The 16,369-nt window shown below is 42.2% G+C and overlaps 1 protein-coding gene and 2 non-coding genes across 3 annotated transcripts in view; 1 reads left to right on the top strand and 2 right to left on the bottom strand.

Moving 5' to 3' along the window:
• Positions 1-6,710, top strand: part of SUDS3 (SIN3A corepressor complex component SDS3) — a gene marked incomplete in the record, with an annotated part of 42,313 nt that extends 35,603 nt beyond the window's left edge. The window contains 1 exon segment of the mRNA XM_014588977.2: positions 3,332-6,710. Within this exon segment, the coding sequence (XP_014444463.1) occupies positions 3,332-3,430 (99 nt within the window).
• Positions 6,711-13,686: 6,976 nt separating this feature from the next.
• On the bottom strand, positions 13,687-13,793 carry LOC114008325 (U6 spliceosomal RNA). The gene has a single exon (XR_003549888.1). It is a non-coding gene; the product is annotated as a U6 spliceosomal RNA (small nuclear RNA).
• A 1,905-nt stretch (positions 13,794-15,698) lies between these two features.
• On the bottom strand, positions 15,699-15,805 carry LOC114008324 (U6 spliceosomal RNA). The gene has a single exon (XR_003549887.1). It is a non-coding gene; the product is annotated as a U6 spliceosomal RNA (small nuclear RNA).
• Positions 15,806-16,369: the final 564 nt, after the last annotated feature.

Below are 16,369 nucleotides of genomic sequence, written 5' to 3'. Positions count from 1 at the left end.
CACCCTTGAGAATCCCTCACATTTGCTTGACTACAGTTATGTGAATTTGTATATTTTTGGCATTTGTGGACTCCTTCCATATGTAACTGATTTGGGAACCACCAAATACAGGAAAGAACAAAAGACAGGTCTTTGCAATGTCTGCTTTCAAATCCTGCTTCTTCTTAGGACAACCATCTAATGAGAATGGTGTTCATTTGTGGAGCATATTCTTTCTTGTTATTTTCCTAGAACTTGCACATGCACCAGTAGATTTGTTTCTTGTTAGGATTTAATAAGGCATCAGGCACTGGATCTGGCACCTAGTAAGTGCTCAGTAAATGGGTTCTGGCCTGATGCCACCTGCGTGCTGCTCCTTGCCTGTCTTTCCAATCTGATATTACCCTGTTGTGGCTCTGAACAACCAGCTGTCCGGTTCATGCCCTGGGCTTCTGGCCTCAAGACGCTTGAGGATGGGGACAGGTGTTAATGTTAGCTCAGTTATACCTGAAGGTGATTTGACTCCCCCGCATTCTCTAACTGGCCGTTCATTAGAAGCATGCCAGTAACTGGCATTGTTAGTAGGGTTTTTTTATTTTTTTTTTTAAAGCTGAAAAACTTTAATAGCTGGATTGGCTTGATCTTTTATCACTCCACAAATGTCTGCAAAGAAATTGATTTTTATGTGTCTACCCTCTGTAACTTATTCATGCTGATGCACAGTAAATCTAATGAAACTGGATTATGAAATAACTTAAGCCTCTTCTATTCTCCCAGCTTCCTGAATTGAAAATGCCTTGAAATGTGACTAGTTTTCAAAATGATTGTTTACTTAGAAGTTAGGGAGAGTCTTCTAGATAAATGAATGTCATTCTTCTCTGGATTTGGGATCTGTGTGTGTCACCTCAAGCCAAGTCAAAACCAGAGTAGGGGATCTAGTAGAGAGCCTGCTGCTCCTCAGCTAAGAGGCATTGCAGTTTCATGAAGAGCATGTGCACCTGACTGTGTGTTTTCTCCACGAAGCACATATGGCCTTTTAGTACCTAAACCTGACTTCAGAACCAGTGCATTATTATCCTCTGACATCTCAAGATTTTTCAGAAAAATAGAAATGCAAGTTAAATTTTTTTTCTTGCTCTGTCTGTTGAATATTGTCATTTTTTGACATAATAGAGTGTCAGTGAAGACTGACAAGGAAATGGTGACACTGAAACGTGTCTCCTGGAGGGGAGAAGTCTCAGTGTGATGGAGGCAATTCTGGTAACAGGGAGACAGCTTTCATTTCTTGGACGTGTTCCAGCTTTCTCTTCTGATCAAATCCTAAGCGATAACTGAGATGACTTGGCCTTAATATTAACTTGGCTCTGGGCAGGTTTGGTGGGTGGGTCTGAGTAGGTGGGTGACTCCCTGAGTCAACCCTGCTTGGGCTCAGTTTTCAACCTAAATTGGTTCTTCATGGTCTCTTAGAGCTGAGGTTCATGTCAGGTCTTTAACTATTTTATTTTTAAAACGTATTTGATTGAAAAGTTCTGTGTTGCTAAATAATCACATTAAAGAAGTTGAGATGAGGGACCAGCAAGTGGTGTGGTGGTTGGGGTGTTGGACTGCCATATGACTGACCACAGTTCAAGCCCCAGACCTGACAGCTTTCCTTTTCACTTTCTCTGTCTCTGTCTCTCATGAGCATGAGTGCTCGATAGCAGATTTAAAAATAACAATAATAGGGCCAACAGATGGCATAATGGTTATGTCACTGGACTCTCACATGACCAACCACATTTTGAGTCCCAGACCCAGTGGCTTGAAACTCAATGCTGAGCACTTGTATGTGTGCCCAAGATCCCAGGAGGAGAAGGGATTGTGGGGTGGTCACCCCACCCCAGGGAGTGATTTCTTAGTTTCCCTCTCACTGTCTCTTTCTCTTTCTCTTTCCCCAGTGACAGCACGTATCCGAAAGCTAAAACCTCTTAAATAAACAAACAGATAAAAAAATTAAATCTTAAGTTTAGTGAAGCTCCAGAGTCTGTAGTTCTTTAAGAACTCTTTTCTTGAAATAGACTTACAGAATATAGAAATAAATTCATATTCCACAAATGTTAGCACTTCACCACATTTGCTTTATTCTTTTCTCTTTAGATATTATTACTGTATACATATTTTTTTTTCTTAATAATTTTGAGCTAGTTGTAGACATAAGGAACTATTTCTTTAAAAAACTCACTTATATGATTACATTACCAATGTCAGGAAACTAATGTTCATAATATTCTTATCCAACTACAAACCTAGTTCAAATTTTGTTAAAGAAAAAAATTTACTTTGGTCCACAAGTTAATCCAAGATCTCTTGTATAGAGCCTGTGTTCTACTTGTTAGCTAAGTGACCAGGCAAGTTAAGTTTTTGTTTTTTTTTTTTTTTAAGAGAGGTTTTCACTACAGGGTGCGTGTGCTCGCCAGACAGACAGACAGACAGAGACATAGAGTCAGAAAGCGAGAAATCACCCCCCAGGGGGGGATGGCCACACCGCAATCCCTTCTCCTCCATTCTCCTCTTGGGATCTTGGGCACGCACGCACTCGCGCCCGGCGTGAGTTTTAAGCCACCAGGTCGGGGACTCGAACTGTGGTCGACTACGGGGGAGTCCAGCGACATAGCCATTACGCTAACTGCTGGTTCCCCAGGCAAGTTAAGTTTGTAAGTTCTCTTTGCCTGTTTTTTCATTTGTAAAATAGAGATGATAAGAGTACCAGCTCAATCTGTTGTAAAGAATAAAATGATAGGAACAAGCCTGTGGCATAGTGGTTAAGGTGGCTGAATCCTACATGGCCAATTGTGTGATTCGAGTCCTGGACCCGGCAGCTTGAAAAACATGCTTTGTGCCTGTGCGCGCCTGCCCCAAATCCTGAAAGTAGAGAGAGAGATTGAGGAAAAGGGATTGTAGTGTTACCATCAAGGGATGCTTTCCTCGCTCCCTCTCTCTTTGTCTCTCCAGTGAACACCCTCTGAAAAATAAAAAGATTATAAAATGATGATTAGATAATTTTAAAAAGTTTTAAGGTTAAGGCAAAAGTGGAACCCAAGATCACTGTGCTTTTTCTCTTTTCTCAAATTAAATGTATGAGAACAATAGCTGGGAGGAATAGGTTCAAGGCTGAGGCCCATTCCCAGGGCCAGAGGCATGCCTTTAGGATGGCCCAAGGATTGTTGTGGAGATGCTTGAGACAATTGATTCAAGCTGGAGGCAGCTAGTTATCTGCCCACATCTAACTCATGCAGATACTTGATGCTCTGGAAGATTTGCCCATCAGTATTTCTCAGCCTCTCCCATCTGTTCCCTTTCCTCTCCCCTGCAGATCTGGGTGAGGAAGACAAGCGACAGCACCAAGATGCGGATTTACCTGGGCCAGTTGCAGCGCGGGCTATTTGTGATCCGCCGGCGGTCAGCGGCTTGACTCTGCAGTGTTCTTCCTGTGACCCTTTTTCTGGAGTGATTTTTATTTTTGTTTTGTTTTCTTAACAGAACATTTTTAACTCACTGGGAATAGCTCCTTGGCCATGGAAATGGAGAACACTGGTGTGGATTCTGCAATGCACTTTTTGACTGGTCACTTCCATCTTATGTCATTCTTTCCTTCCTCAACTTCCATACATCAGTCACCACAGGACTGTTTTATTTTTAGGAGGACTAGGGTTTGACATATTTTCCTTTTTATCTGTTTAGTTTTTGCCTACACTTAGTCTTTTTCTTTTTTCCTTTTAAACCTCTTTTGAGTTTGGAGAGAGAGCTCCCTCTCTATCTCTTTTTTCTTTATTTTTTAAATTATCCTTAGGTCTTTTTACTATGAAGAAGAGTAGGAAAAGATACACTGTACAGTGCATTTTCATGTTTCGAATCTGATTAGTGAATCACGAAGCTGCTTTCCTTGTCAAACCAAATTCACCGTTTCCCCAGAAGCTTGGGGCAGAGGTCCCAGCAGAAGGAGATTAATTCTCCTGGCTCTCAGCCTTCTCAGAGAAATAAATGCCTTGTGTAACATCTGGCGCATGCCATCCATTCCACTGGCCGAATGGCGGAAAAATTTGCCTGGGAGACTTTGTGCACTGAAGTAAATGGGGCTAGGAGGAGGGGACATTTCATATTCATAATGTGCTGAAGTTCTTATCTTTTAAATGTTATTTACTGCAGGTGATTTATTCAGACACATTTGTTCTAGTTCAAGCTGGAACAGGAAGTGCTTATTTCAGAAGTTTTCCTTTGTAATTCCTTTCTCTCCCCTGTTCCCAAGTAGAGGAAGCAGTACAGGCAACAGGCTGATTATTATCTGGGTTATCTTTTATAAGTGGGGAGGTGATTGATAGTGCAATAACTAGTGATCTATAGACTTTCACAGATTTCACTCTCATTGCCGAAGCCATTCTGGCCATTCCAGACCTGTGGGATTTTGTCGTCAGGCTCTGGGCACATATACAGCCTCCCAGGATAAAAAGGAGGACACTGCTGTGGCTGCTTCTAACCCTATGCTCTTCCAAATGAATCCCAATGGAGCCAGTGTCCCTACACCCCTGCGCCTTCCCCTCATTCTCATGACTGGAGAAATGGTTCACTGAGTGATGGGTAATGGAGTTTTTTTGAACCATCGCAAATTGCCATCTTGAGATGTTTAAGGAATTTGGAGTTGGAGCAGCTTTTTAAATCTCTGAGCAGTCGGTAGACCTTACATCCTAGGACGTCTTTGTAAGTGGTCCCGTGATTTCACGTAACTCTTTTGTGGCATCTCTTGATGTGTATACCCTAAAGTGAGGTGGGAGCTTTGATGGCAAATCCAAAGGAGAATCCCCTTCTCTTCCATTCTGGCTTCCACAGAGACCAAACCATAACTGACTCAGCATAAAGACTTGTACAGATATATTTTTCTTTTAATTTATAATCCTTTTTTATTTTTTTTTCTGGTATTTGAGTCTTATTTAGAAAACAGGATAAATGATGCTGTTTATTAAAAGTTGCCTGTGCATTCTGTTTTTACTTTTTGCCTTCCACCTCCCCTGTAATGATGTTACTCTCATGAATCAAATCCATGGTAAACAGACTTCACCTTTTGTTTGTTCTGATGGCCGTTTCTGTGAGGGAGGGCCTCGCAGGCTGGAACCACACTGTGGTACGTGTGACATCGTGTATCAGGTAATGCCCTGTGATGGACATTGATTTAGATACATACATGTAGTATTTTTTTGTCCTTGAAGGTTTTGTTTTTTTTGTTTTGTTTTTTAAAGGATCCTTTTCCTTTTCCTCCTAACAGCTCGCCAAGGTTTGTTTTTATAGGAAAGGGGTGCGTCTAACCCCTGGGGGCTCCACACCACAGCAGCAGCACATTGCCTTTTTTCCTTGCCTTATCTGTTGGCACCTTTGTGCTTTTGTGAAGTAATTATTTATTTGAAGACCAGGGTGTGCTGCTTTTGCCTTCTCTCTTCTGTAACTTTTGAGGGTATTTGAGGCTGTCTTTGGACATGGTCTCAACTCTATTGCTGCCCTCTCCTCAGTGTCCTCAGAATCCATAATCATGAGCTAGTGAGTACAGGAGAACATGCAAAGTAGACTCAGGACACTGCAGAATAAATTATATTCTTTGTTCCAGGAGATTTAATTTTTTTGCTTGGTCACCCCAGAGGTGTAAAAAAAAAAAAAAATCAGCAGTTGAGCCACTCTGACAGGCCTCTGTGGTGACCAAGGTAGAGGCAGCCTTCTTGGTAGTCAGTGGAGGTGCTTCTGTTTTAGACAGGGCTGTGGGTTGGGGAGGGGCAGACTTTGAGATTCCTAGAATGAGAGTAGGACAGCTTTTAGCCTAGGTGGCCATTTGGATTCCAACAGGTCTTTGACTCTCACTAGATCCCAGGGTACCAGCTGAGTTCTCAAATATAGATGATTTCTTCCAAGTGATCCTTTGAAAAGGTAGGTCCAGACAGTTTTGATCAAGGACCTGCTTACGTATTATGTTAGAGGCATCTGCCTCAAGGGATTTGTATACAGTGTTGGCTGTGGGCATGTCCCAATATTTATTTTACCTCTGCTTGGGGTTTTTTTTAGTGTGTGCCCTTTTCCCATTCACCCCTTTCTCCCCAAGCCAATATCCTCTTAAATAACTTCCAAATAGATTTTTGTAGTCATACCAAAGCCAGGATGTTTTCATTCATTTGGATACCAGACATTTAGGATGTCTAACTACCTAACTTCAGCTTTTCTTTTTAAACTTCTAACTGAGGCTCGATCCCAGAGTTTGATTTGCAAGTCAGGCTGCATTTGTACAGGACTGGGTGACTTTTCTAAGAGAAATATGGGGGGCCTGAGGGAGGTGAGGCAGGGTCAACTGCATTTTTTTTTTTTTTTCGTTTGTTTGTTTTAATCGAAGGGTTGGGGAATCTTATTTTTTAAAGTATGTTTTGTTTTTAATATTTCTTTTTCAGCTTGAATTTTTACTAAATAATTTCCTTCTGATCTAAAGATTTTGTTGCTCATCTGGGACTTCACAGTCTTGGTACTTACTATTATGCCAGTTTTTCCAAAGAGCTCAAACATTTGAGTACCAGGACATAGTAAATTTGCAGCCATTTCAAGCAGCTGGTGGGCTTTTTTCTACAACATCGTTCATTGGTACCATTAAAGATCCTGAGAGGTGAATGTAAAATGTAAAAAGTACAGTTTTTTGTTTTGTTTTTTAATAAACTTTCAAAGAGAAACCTACCATGTAGTATGTGTCATATTCATTGACTTGGTAAATTATTGGAATTTATTTTAGGTTTTAGATCTGTTGATCATAGGGAAAAGAAATCTAGTAAGAGGAAAAGAGAGACTTTTGCTCATTTTCAGTGAAGAAAATACAGAATGATGCCAGAAAGGTGCACACTCCGTTTTGTGAAGAACGGTCTAGGGGTGTTGACCCTTATATGTAGTGTACTTTCTTCTTACTTGTTAGAGATGATAAAATAATTTAAAAAGTAAGTAAATAAAATTGATTTTAGGTGGAAAAATCTTGAAGTAAACTGATGACTGAGGATGTTCATTTGGTACATGATTGAGTAGGATACTGTTCTTTCAGTTCTTGGGGCAGGGTCTACTGATCTTAACCAAAAAGTGATTGAGTTTACACTGTCCCTGGGGTCAGCTGACAAGGCTTCATGGTGCCACAGGTGACCAGTGTGGCATACCCACTATTGAGGGGGTTAGGGGAGCTGCTCTATGCCTTTGATAATGGGAAGGGGCAGTCCCTATATTAAAACATTTTTTTACTGTAATGGCAGTCATATAGAAAAGTACATAGATCTTAATTGTAGAAGTTGTTGGGGCCAGCAGTGACAAGGTGGTTAAGTCGCTGGACTCCCACATGGCTGACCATGGTTTGAGTCCTGGACCTGGTGGTTTACTTTCTCACGTTCTCTCTCTTTGGTCAAATTAAAAATATAATAAAATTAAATAATTAAAAAAATTTTCTCAAGAGGAACTCATTGGTGTAACTGGCATCCACATCAAGAAATGACCTTACCAGGACTCGAAAGCATCTTAGGTTTTCTTCCAATTATTCCTCCAGCTAGTTTTCTTTATTTTGATTACCTTAACCCTCAAGCTCTCAAGGCTGGTCTTTGTTCTAGAAGAGCCAGGTGCTTGGTACAGGCCAGAGACTGCCCAAGGAGTTGAGAACTGTCAACAAAGGAGGTGGCTAAATGGAGAGGGGAAAAACAGATTCAGGTCAACTGACTTACCAAGGCTAGTGGGGCTTGTCCTCAATGTCAATAGTACCTGCCTTTTTTTTTAATGATTATTTTGTCTATGTCAAGCACTATACTAACCTCTTCATGGGAGGCATTTTCTCATTTAATCTTCACAATCATCTATGAAAGTATTAGTACTCTCAGATTTAAGGCTGCTTATTTATTCAGTGAGTAACAACATTTCAGTCAGCCATAGACCATATATACAACAGTGGCACCATGGGGTTATAATGGAGCTGAAATAGCCCTATCATGTACCAAGAGGCTGCCTTGACACAGTGCAACACAGAATTCATGTCTGGTGATGTTGGTATAAAACCTGCACTGCCAGTTGTGTAAAAGTATAGCACATACAGTTCTGTACAGTGCATAATACTTGATAATGACTTACTGGCTTTTGTATTTAAGTATTATTTAATTATAGAATTATTTAATTCCATTTGTTATAATTAACATTTTTAAAATTTGACCAGAGAGAGAGAAAGGGAAAGCAAGGAAGCAAACTGCCATGTCCGGGACCTGAACCCTGAATGGCCATGTGGAAATCCAGCACCCTTAACCACCATACCACCTGCTGGCCCCTGTATTTACGTTTTTATCAACATTTTAGTGCATACTTCTTAGACAAAGTATAAGGAGTATAAGGACTGTAAAACGGGGTGCAGTGTTAGGCAGACAGCCTTATACGTCGCCCGTTGCGGCATCTGTCGATGGTATCGTTGTCTCTCGTGCTTGATTTAGTCTCATGTTGTCTTGTTCAGCCCGGCCCTTAAGTGGTAGGCTGTACCAGGTAGCCTAGGTGTGTAGTAGGCTACCATTTAGGTCTGTGTATGCACACTCTGATGTTCATACAATGATGAGTTCACCTAACAATGTTCTGCTCAGAATGTATCCTCTTGTTAAGCAACACAGACAATCCTTGATTTAATTCTAGGAAGCCAGAAGCTCGGCACCGTGCCTTGTATGTAGTAAGTGCTCGGTAAATGTTAACTGTCAAATACTGTTACTGTAAAAGGACGTGCAGAGCAAACTGGTTAACAGCAGCACATGTCCCGGGTGCCATGCCCTTCACTTCCATTATCTCGTTTAAGCCTCCTTACAACCCTAAGGAGAATACACTGTTGCTCTCACTAGTTTGCAGAGAAGGAAACTGAAAATGGACCGAGACTCCCACAGTCGTAGGAGATGGCCCAGTGACTTCTCCAAGGGCATGTAGTAAGTAGCAGAGCGGATCTTCAGGTTCCAAGCCAGATTTCCTAACCACTGCACTTTCCATGTTAAAATCACATCTAATATTTCCAACTTTCCTGTCTATTTCCTTGGGCATTTTTTTTTTTTTTGAGAGGTTTTCGCTATAGGGTGCGTGCGCTTGCCAGACAGACAGAGAGAGACGTAGAGACAGAAAGCGAGAAATCACCCCCCAGGGGGGATGGTCACGCCGCAATCCCTTCTCCTCCATTCTCCTCGGGATCTTGGGCACGCACGCACACGCACCCTGCGTGAGTTTTAAGCCACCGGGTCTGGGACGCGAACCGTGGTCGACTACGTGGGAGTCCAGCGACATAGCCATTACGCTAACTGCTGGTTCCCGACATTTTGTTTTGTTTTAATCTGCTTTCACCTCTTATATGCATATTTGAGAAGCAATCACTAGGATCCTGTCTCCCTGCTGAATCACTCTGGTTTTCTCCCTTGGCAATATAGTTACAGCCAAGGGGTTGCTTTCCATTCATAGTGCTTGACTACAACCCTTCTGAAAAGGGAGGAGCTTAGAATGTAAGCAGTTATTTGGTCTTGATGGGCCCTTCTTTAGCCAACATGATTGCCTTTTGTTCCAGATCATTTTCTTCTGGCTTTGTGAGCTGTAGAGTAAGGAGGGAGGGATGGGAGCCACTGAACTGGTTTTAAAACTGTAGACGGAGAACTGGACATCCACAGCTGGATGCTCTCCGATGTCAGTGGTCCTTTTTACATCATATCCTTCTGTGGAGGCACCAGTGCGGAAGAATACATCAGTCCCATGTCACCTGCTTCAGACTGCTCCATTGCAGTTGTGATGTGTTTAACAGCCAAACCCAGGCTTTGTAGTTTTTGGGCAGAGGCAGGAATGAAGCCAATTTCTGGTCTTTGTCACTATTGTTAGAGGCTCTCCAAGCGCCATCCCTGGTCAGGTTGAGCAATTTTCCTGCTTTTACAAAGGAAGCACTAGATGGAATGAACTAGAAACACAAGCACCATTTCTCTTTCTGGACATGTTATCATGGCGAGGAATACATGAGCTGTAGGAGCTTTGGTATTTACCAGGACAGATATTTTTATGACTAATTATTAAGACAAAAAGATATGCATGTTTAGGAGGATCCCCAGAGGAGAGAGGTAGATAAGATAAAGCATAGGTTCCCAGATGCTTAATCCCTTCACTCGTTTCCTCTAATCTGCGTTTGCTCTATTCCCTGAAAGATACAGATCTAGAAAATAGCATTCTCTTTACTGATATGGAAAGAGCAATAACCAGAATCTTAAAAGATTCTTTTCCTCATTTCTCAGAAGTTGGAGACTCAGCAGCGTATTTTGTTTTTCTGTAGGCTGATGCTCAACCTATTGGCATCACCACTGTGTGCCTGTGTGGATGGGCAAGGGGTTAAGAGCAGAGTAGGTGGTGTTCCAGAGCCAGCTAGGAAGGCAAGGCCCCAGGGCTGGGGACTCAGCAATGCCAGGTAGGGAACAAGCAGATACTGAAGATAGGAGTTAATGGACTCCAGGTTAACAAGTCTCTGCAAATAACCAAGAGTCACTTTTATTTCACCCCTGAGTCTTTATTTGTGTGCGTGTGTGTGTGTGTATGTTTTAAGATTTATTTAATTATGTTTATAATCATCTTTTTATTTTTATTTTTTAACAAGAGTGAGAGTGAGCACGTGAGAGAGAGAAAGCAAGCCACCAGGTCCTGGGCTTGAACCACAATTGGCCATGTGGAGGCCAGCACCTTAACCACTATACCTGCTGGCCCCAACCTTTGATTTTTTTTTTTTTTTAATAAATGTCTGAGTGTTTACTGGGATGTAGTATGGCATTATGGCAAAGAACAAAGGTTTTGGAATGAGAATTTGAATCTGGCTTTGCCACTTAAGTAGCTTGGTGTGACCTTGGGTAACCTAATCTCTACAAACCTCTGTTTCCTCAGTTGTTAAACGATGTGAAGAGACTTGAAAAAGCTTGTGGAAAAATAGCATTTAAGTACAGGCTTATTTGGGTGCAAAAAATATTGAATTGCATGCATAGTTTTCTCATAATACATGTATTCTATAAACCTTTTGAAGATTCCTCCTATCTACCTCGGAGGTGTTGTGGAGGATTCCAGTAATTTTAACACATATATTGATAGAGTGCTAAGTATTTCATACAAATTAACTCATTGAGTCCTTATAACAACCCTGTGTTTTTGTAGTTTTTAACCCTATTATTTTGTAGTTTAGGAAATCAAAAAACGGATTAAGCATCTTGCCCAAAGTCATACAGTAACTAGTAAATGGCATGCAGGGAAGGATTCAGAGCCCAGGTGGTCTCCCCTGACTCCTTGCGTCATTCACCAGGCTGTCCTGTAAGGTATACAAAGCACAGGGTTGGACACAGTAACTGCCCATGTGAAGACAGGTCCTACCATTGTGATTGCTGTTGCCATTTGTCCACTTTCTGTCTTTGGATGTTAGTTTGAGTACTACTTGCTGAGAGACCAGAGCAATTTCAGGAAGCTAGTTGCACCGCCAGACTCCGAAGGTAAAGCTGCTGGCTTTAGAGCTCAGGCTAAGCATCAGCTCCTATTGGTGGATTGTGATTGTCCAATATGCAAGAGATGAGAAGGACTAGAGGCCAAGCTTGGGCAGAGCAGGATAGAGACACCTAATCAATTCATTTTGTCTGCTGTGGACTAGAGACTCCATTTTTTTTTCTTTCTGCTTTCCACCAAAATCATGTTTTGACCCTTCCTTTTGAAGATGATAACAACTGAGGTCCAGAGATGTTAAATGACTTGCCCAATGATCACATGGCTAGTTACAGGCAGTGATGCCACTAGAACATGGTTGGGACAAACATAGGAAGACCTACTTGTCCAAGCTGTGTGCTGGGAAGCACAGCTTCTTGTGACCTGGTGGATTTGTTGCCTCAGTGGTTCATCTTTGCCTGCGCCCACAGTGGAGGTGATGACCATTCTGACTTCATTTGTCATCCTGGCTCGGCCACTCATTATCCCTTGGGACATTCACATAGTGTCCGTGTGCCTCCATGTTAGTACACACTCATCCTAGGGTACCTGGGTCTTTAGCACTGAAAGGCTTGGATCCAGGAACCCCTCAGAGCTAGGTAAACTGGGACGGTTGATCATTCTACGCAGTTTCCTCTTCTATAAAATGGAGATGGGAATTGTCTCTTTTCCATAGAACTAATCTGAGGATTAAGTGATTTATTATGGCATCAGCCTAGTAGCACAGTCAGGGTAGCAAACTGAATCGTGCAGGTTTGGATTCCTAGGTTGATGGTTGAGTGTACCTAAGATCCTAACTAACTGGAGGGCTGGGAAAGGGGGTTATGGCATGATGAGAGCTGTCAAGGTGGTTTCTCTCTGTCTCTTTCATACACACATACATACTCTCTGATTAAAATAAAAAAGATTTACAAGTCAACCCTGTGGCACAGTGTTGTTAAGCATGGTACATTGGGAGCTGGATCCCACATTATACAATAACAGTTCAAGTCCTGACTTCAGCAGCTTGGAAAACATGCCAGGTACATGTGTGTGCATGCCCAAAATCTTGACTGGAAGAAGAAATAGAGGAAAAAAGGATTATGGTGTGACCATGCCACATTGAGGTCTGCTTTCACTCTGTCTCTGGTGAACATGTGCCCTCTGGAAGTTAGAAAGAGATATATTATGGATAAAGCACTTAGAAGTAGTATTTGGGACATATTAAGTCCTCAACACATGTTTGTTATTTTCATACTGATTATTATTTTTTAAGAGAGATTTTTGCTATAGAGTGCATACGCTTGTCAGAGATACAGATAGAGACAGAGAGAGAGAAAGCAAGAAACCACACCCACAGGGAAGATGGTCATGCTACAGTCCCTTTTATTCCATTCTTAGGATTTTGGACATGCATGCACACATGCCCAGCATGAGTTTCAAGCCACAAGGTCTGGGACTTGAACTGCGGTTGACCATATTGAAGTCCAGCGCCTTAACCACTATACCACCTACTGGCCCCTTCTTTATTTTCATTATCATTGGAATAAAGAGTCCCCACCAGAAAATGGGTCTCTGGAGAACTTCACTCTCATCTTGAGTAAAACAGGGAACTTTGCTATGATCATCTTTGGTCACTTGCAGCCAACTGTTCGAGATGTTTTTCCTTCTTGAAATAGTAAATAATCATGAGCTCGAAGAATGTATTAATCATTGCGTTCCATTCTGATAACATTTACTGAATTTTGTTGCACATTAGGTAGTACTCTAGTCTCTTTGGGGGGATTAAGAGAAAGCTACCACTTGAGCAGTGTTCATGGCCAGGAATGGGAATTCCATTAAGAAGAAATGGCTTGGGGCCAGCCAGTGGTGTGGTGGTTGAAGTGGCTGGAACCCTCATGGCACTGTTTGAATCCTGGACCCAGCATCTGGAAAATACACTAAGCATGCGTGTGTGCGTGTGCACATGCTTGCATGTCCAAAATCCCAAAAGGAGAAGTAGAGGAGAAGAGATTGTGGTGTGACTGTCCCCCAAAGGGATGCTTTCTTTTTCTTTCTTTCTCGCTTCCCCTCTCTATCTAAACTGTCCTTCTGGTGAGTGAACATGCTCTCTGGCAAATTTTAGAAAAGAGAGAGAGAGAGAGGGGGGTGGGTGAGCATGTGCAGTTTTAAAAAGTCTTATTTTTAAATTTTTTTGCTTTTCTTAAAAATATGGAACACTTCACGAATTTGTGCGTCTTCCTTGCACAGGGGCCATGCTAATCTTCTCTGTATCGCTCCAGTTTTAGTATATGTGCTGCCAAAGTGAGCACTAAAAAGTCTTATTAAGTGTATGTGTTCAGCAATACATTTGGATGAAAAAGCTTTGAACTTTAAAATCACTTTGCTCCCCAGCCAGTATCTTTTTGTCCTTTCACCTGGGGCTCACCTTTTTTTCCCTTTCTGCCTCCATCCTTTCTTCTTTCTTCCCCTGGCCCACCCCGCTCACTTCTCCTTCCCTTTTATATGGCCAGTGCGGTGGCTCATGGCAGTCCCGCTGTGATGCTTTCCAATTTCACACTTACATGCTCCTGAAAGTATTCGTAAACTAACTCGTATGTAAAACCAATAAAGGGCAACAGCACACCTTCCTGTTAGACAGTAATTTTGTTTGACTCCCTTTCTCCTACTTTGATCATTCTTCTCTCCAACGTGTTGCTCTGACCTTACCAGAAGCCAAAGCTTACAGGAGTCCAAGCAATGGGGAGCCCTATGAGCCCATTAATAATAGGATTGAATAAGGGCTCATGTTTATTGGGCACTTACTATGTGCCTGGGTGACTGTTAAGTACTTCACCTTATTAAACAGAACAACTACCATGTGATGTTTATCTATTTGTGTGTGTGTGTGTATCATTTTATTATTATTATTGTCAAATGGAATTTGTGTTTGCTAGAGAGGGACAGGAAGAGGGAGAAAGCACCCCCTAATGGGTGTGGTCACGCTGTCATCCCATTCCATTTCTTTGGAATTTTGGGCACAATACATACATGTGCCCAGTGTGTTTTTCAAGCCAGGGTTCAAACCACAGTTGACCACGTGAGATCTGGCTCCCTTAACCGCTAGGCCTTAACCACACAGCCATGATGTGTGTTTTAATGATTCTGATTTTACAGATGAGGAAATTGAGGCTTAGAGGTGGGAAGGGTGTTTATCTTGGTACCGCATTCATACATTTACTTTTTCTATTAACTTTCCCCATCTTAATGTAGACTGTCAAAGCATGAATGGGTCTTAGCTGTCTGAGGCAAGCCCTCCATTTTTCACATCTGGAGATGGACACCAAGAAGGGAAGAAACTAGCCTGGGCTCACACAGTTGATTAAAGGTAGAGCAGGAGATAGAACCAAGGTCTTGCCATTCTCAACCCAACAATCCAAGTGGAGAAAAATCCCAGTCTTAAGACCCACACAGGGACTTGAGCCTTGTTTGAATTTGGGTTTGTAATCTTTCTGCAGGCAAGCTGAGTGCCCTTAGACAAATCGCAGAACCTCCCCGGGTTTTAATTTCCTCATCTAGAAGGTAGGAATGTTAACAGTAGTTACCTCAAAGGTTTACTGTGAGGATTAAATGAGGTCATGCAAGCAATGTGCCACAGTGACTATCATGGTTGAAACCACCCTTGGGTCACTGGAGTGCTCAAGAATGCAACCCACTGCCTTGCTGGCTAGCCATTGTTATCTGAGGGGTTATTTACATCAACTCTTGCCCCACCTGCTTAGGTCCCATTATACTTTGAGGCTAAGACCTAGCAACCTTCCAAGGGTACCCTACCCAGGGCAAGCCAATAGAAGCCATGAGTCACAAACCTTGACCAGTTTGAGGTTTGGCGCCAGCCAGTGGTGTGGTGGTTGAAGTGGCTGGAACCCTCATGGCACTGTTTGAATCCTGGACCCAGCATCTGGAAAATACACTAAGCATGCGTGTGTGCGTGTGCACATGCTTGCATGTCCAAAATCCCAAAAGGAGAAGTAGAGGAGAAGAGATTGTGGTGTGACTGTCCCCCAAAGGGATGCTTTCTTTTTCTTTCTTTCTCGCTTCCCCTCTCTATCTAAACTGTCCTTCTGGTGAGTGAACGTGCTCTCTGGCAAATTTTAGAAAAGAGAGAGAGAGAGAGGGGGGTGGGTGAGCATGTGCAGTTTTAAAAAGTCTTATTTTTAAATTTTTTTGCTTTTCTTAAAAATATGGAACACTTCACGAATTTGTGCGTCTTCCTTGCACAGGGGCCATGCTAATCTTCTCTGTATCGCTCCAGTTTTAGTATATGTGCTGCCAAAGTGAGCACTAAAAAGTCTTATTAAGTGTATGTGTTCAGCAATACATTTGGATGAAAAAGCTTTGAACTTTAAAATCACTTTGCTCCCCAGCCAGTATCTTTTTGTCCTTTCACCTGGGGCTCACCTTTTTTTCCCTTTCTGCCTCCATCCTTTCTTCTTTCTTCCCCTGGCCCACCCCGCTCACTTCTCCTTCCCTTTTATATGGCCAGTGCGGTGGCTCATGGCAGTCCCGCTGTGATGCTTTCCAATTTCACACTTACATGCTCCTGAAAGTATTCGTAAACTAACTCGTATGTAAAACCAATAAAGGGCAACAGCACACCTTCCTGTTAGACAGTAATTTTGTTTGACTCCCTTTCTCCTACTTTGATCATTCTTCTCTCCAACGTGTTGCTCTGACCTTACCAGAAGCCAAAGCTTACAGGAGTCCAAGCAATGGGGAGCCCTATGAGCCCATTAATAATAGGATTGAATAAGGGCTCATGTTTATTGGGCACTTACTATGTGCCTGGGTGACTGTTAAGTACTTCACCTTATTAAACAGAACAACTACCATGTGATGTTTATCTATT

The sequence above is a fragment of the Tupaia chinensis genome, unplaced genomic scaffold (assembly GCF_000334495.1).
Source record: "Tupaia chinensis unplaced genomic scaffold, TupChi_1.0 Scaffold000320_1, whole genome shotgun sequence".
Taxonomy (NCBI): domain Eukaryota; kingdom Metazoa; phylum Chordata; class Mammalia; order Scandentia; family Tupaiidae; genus Tupaia; species Tupaia belangeri.
Note: the sequence above shows the minus strand (reverse complement) of the source record. Positions and strands in the feature narration are given on the sequence as shown.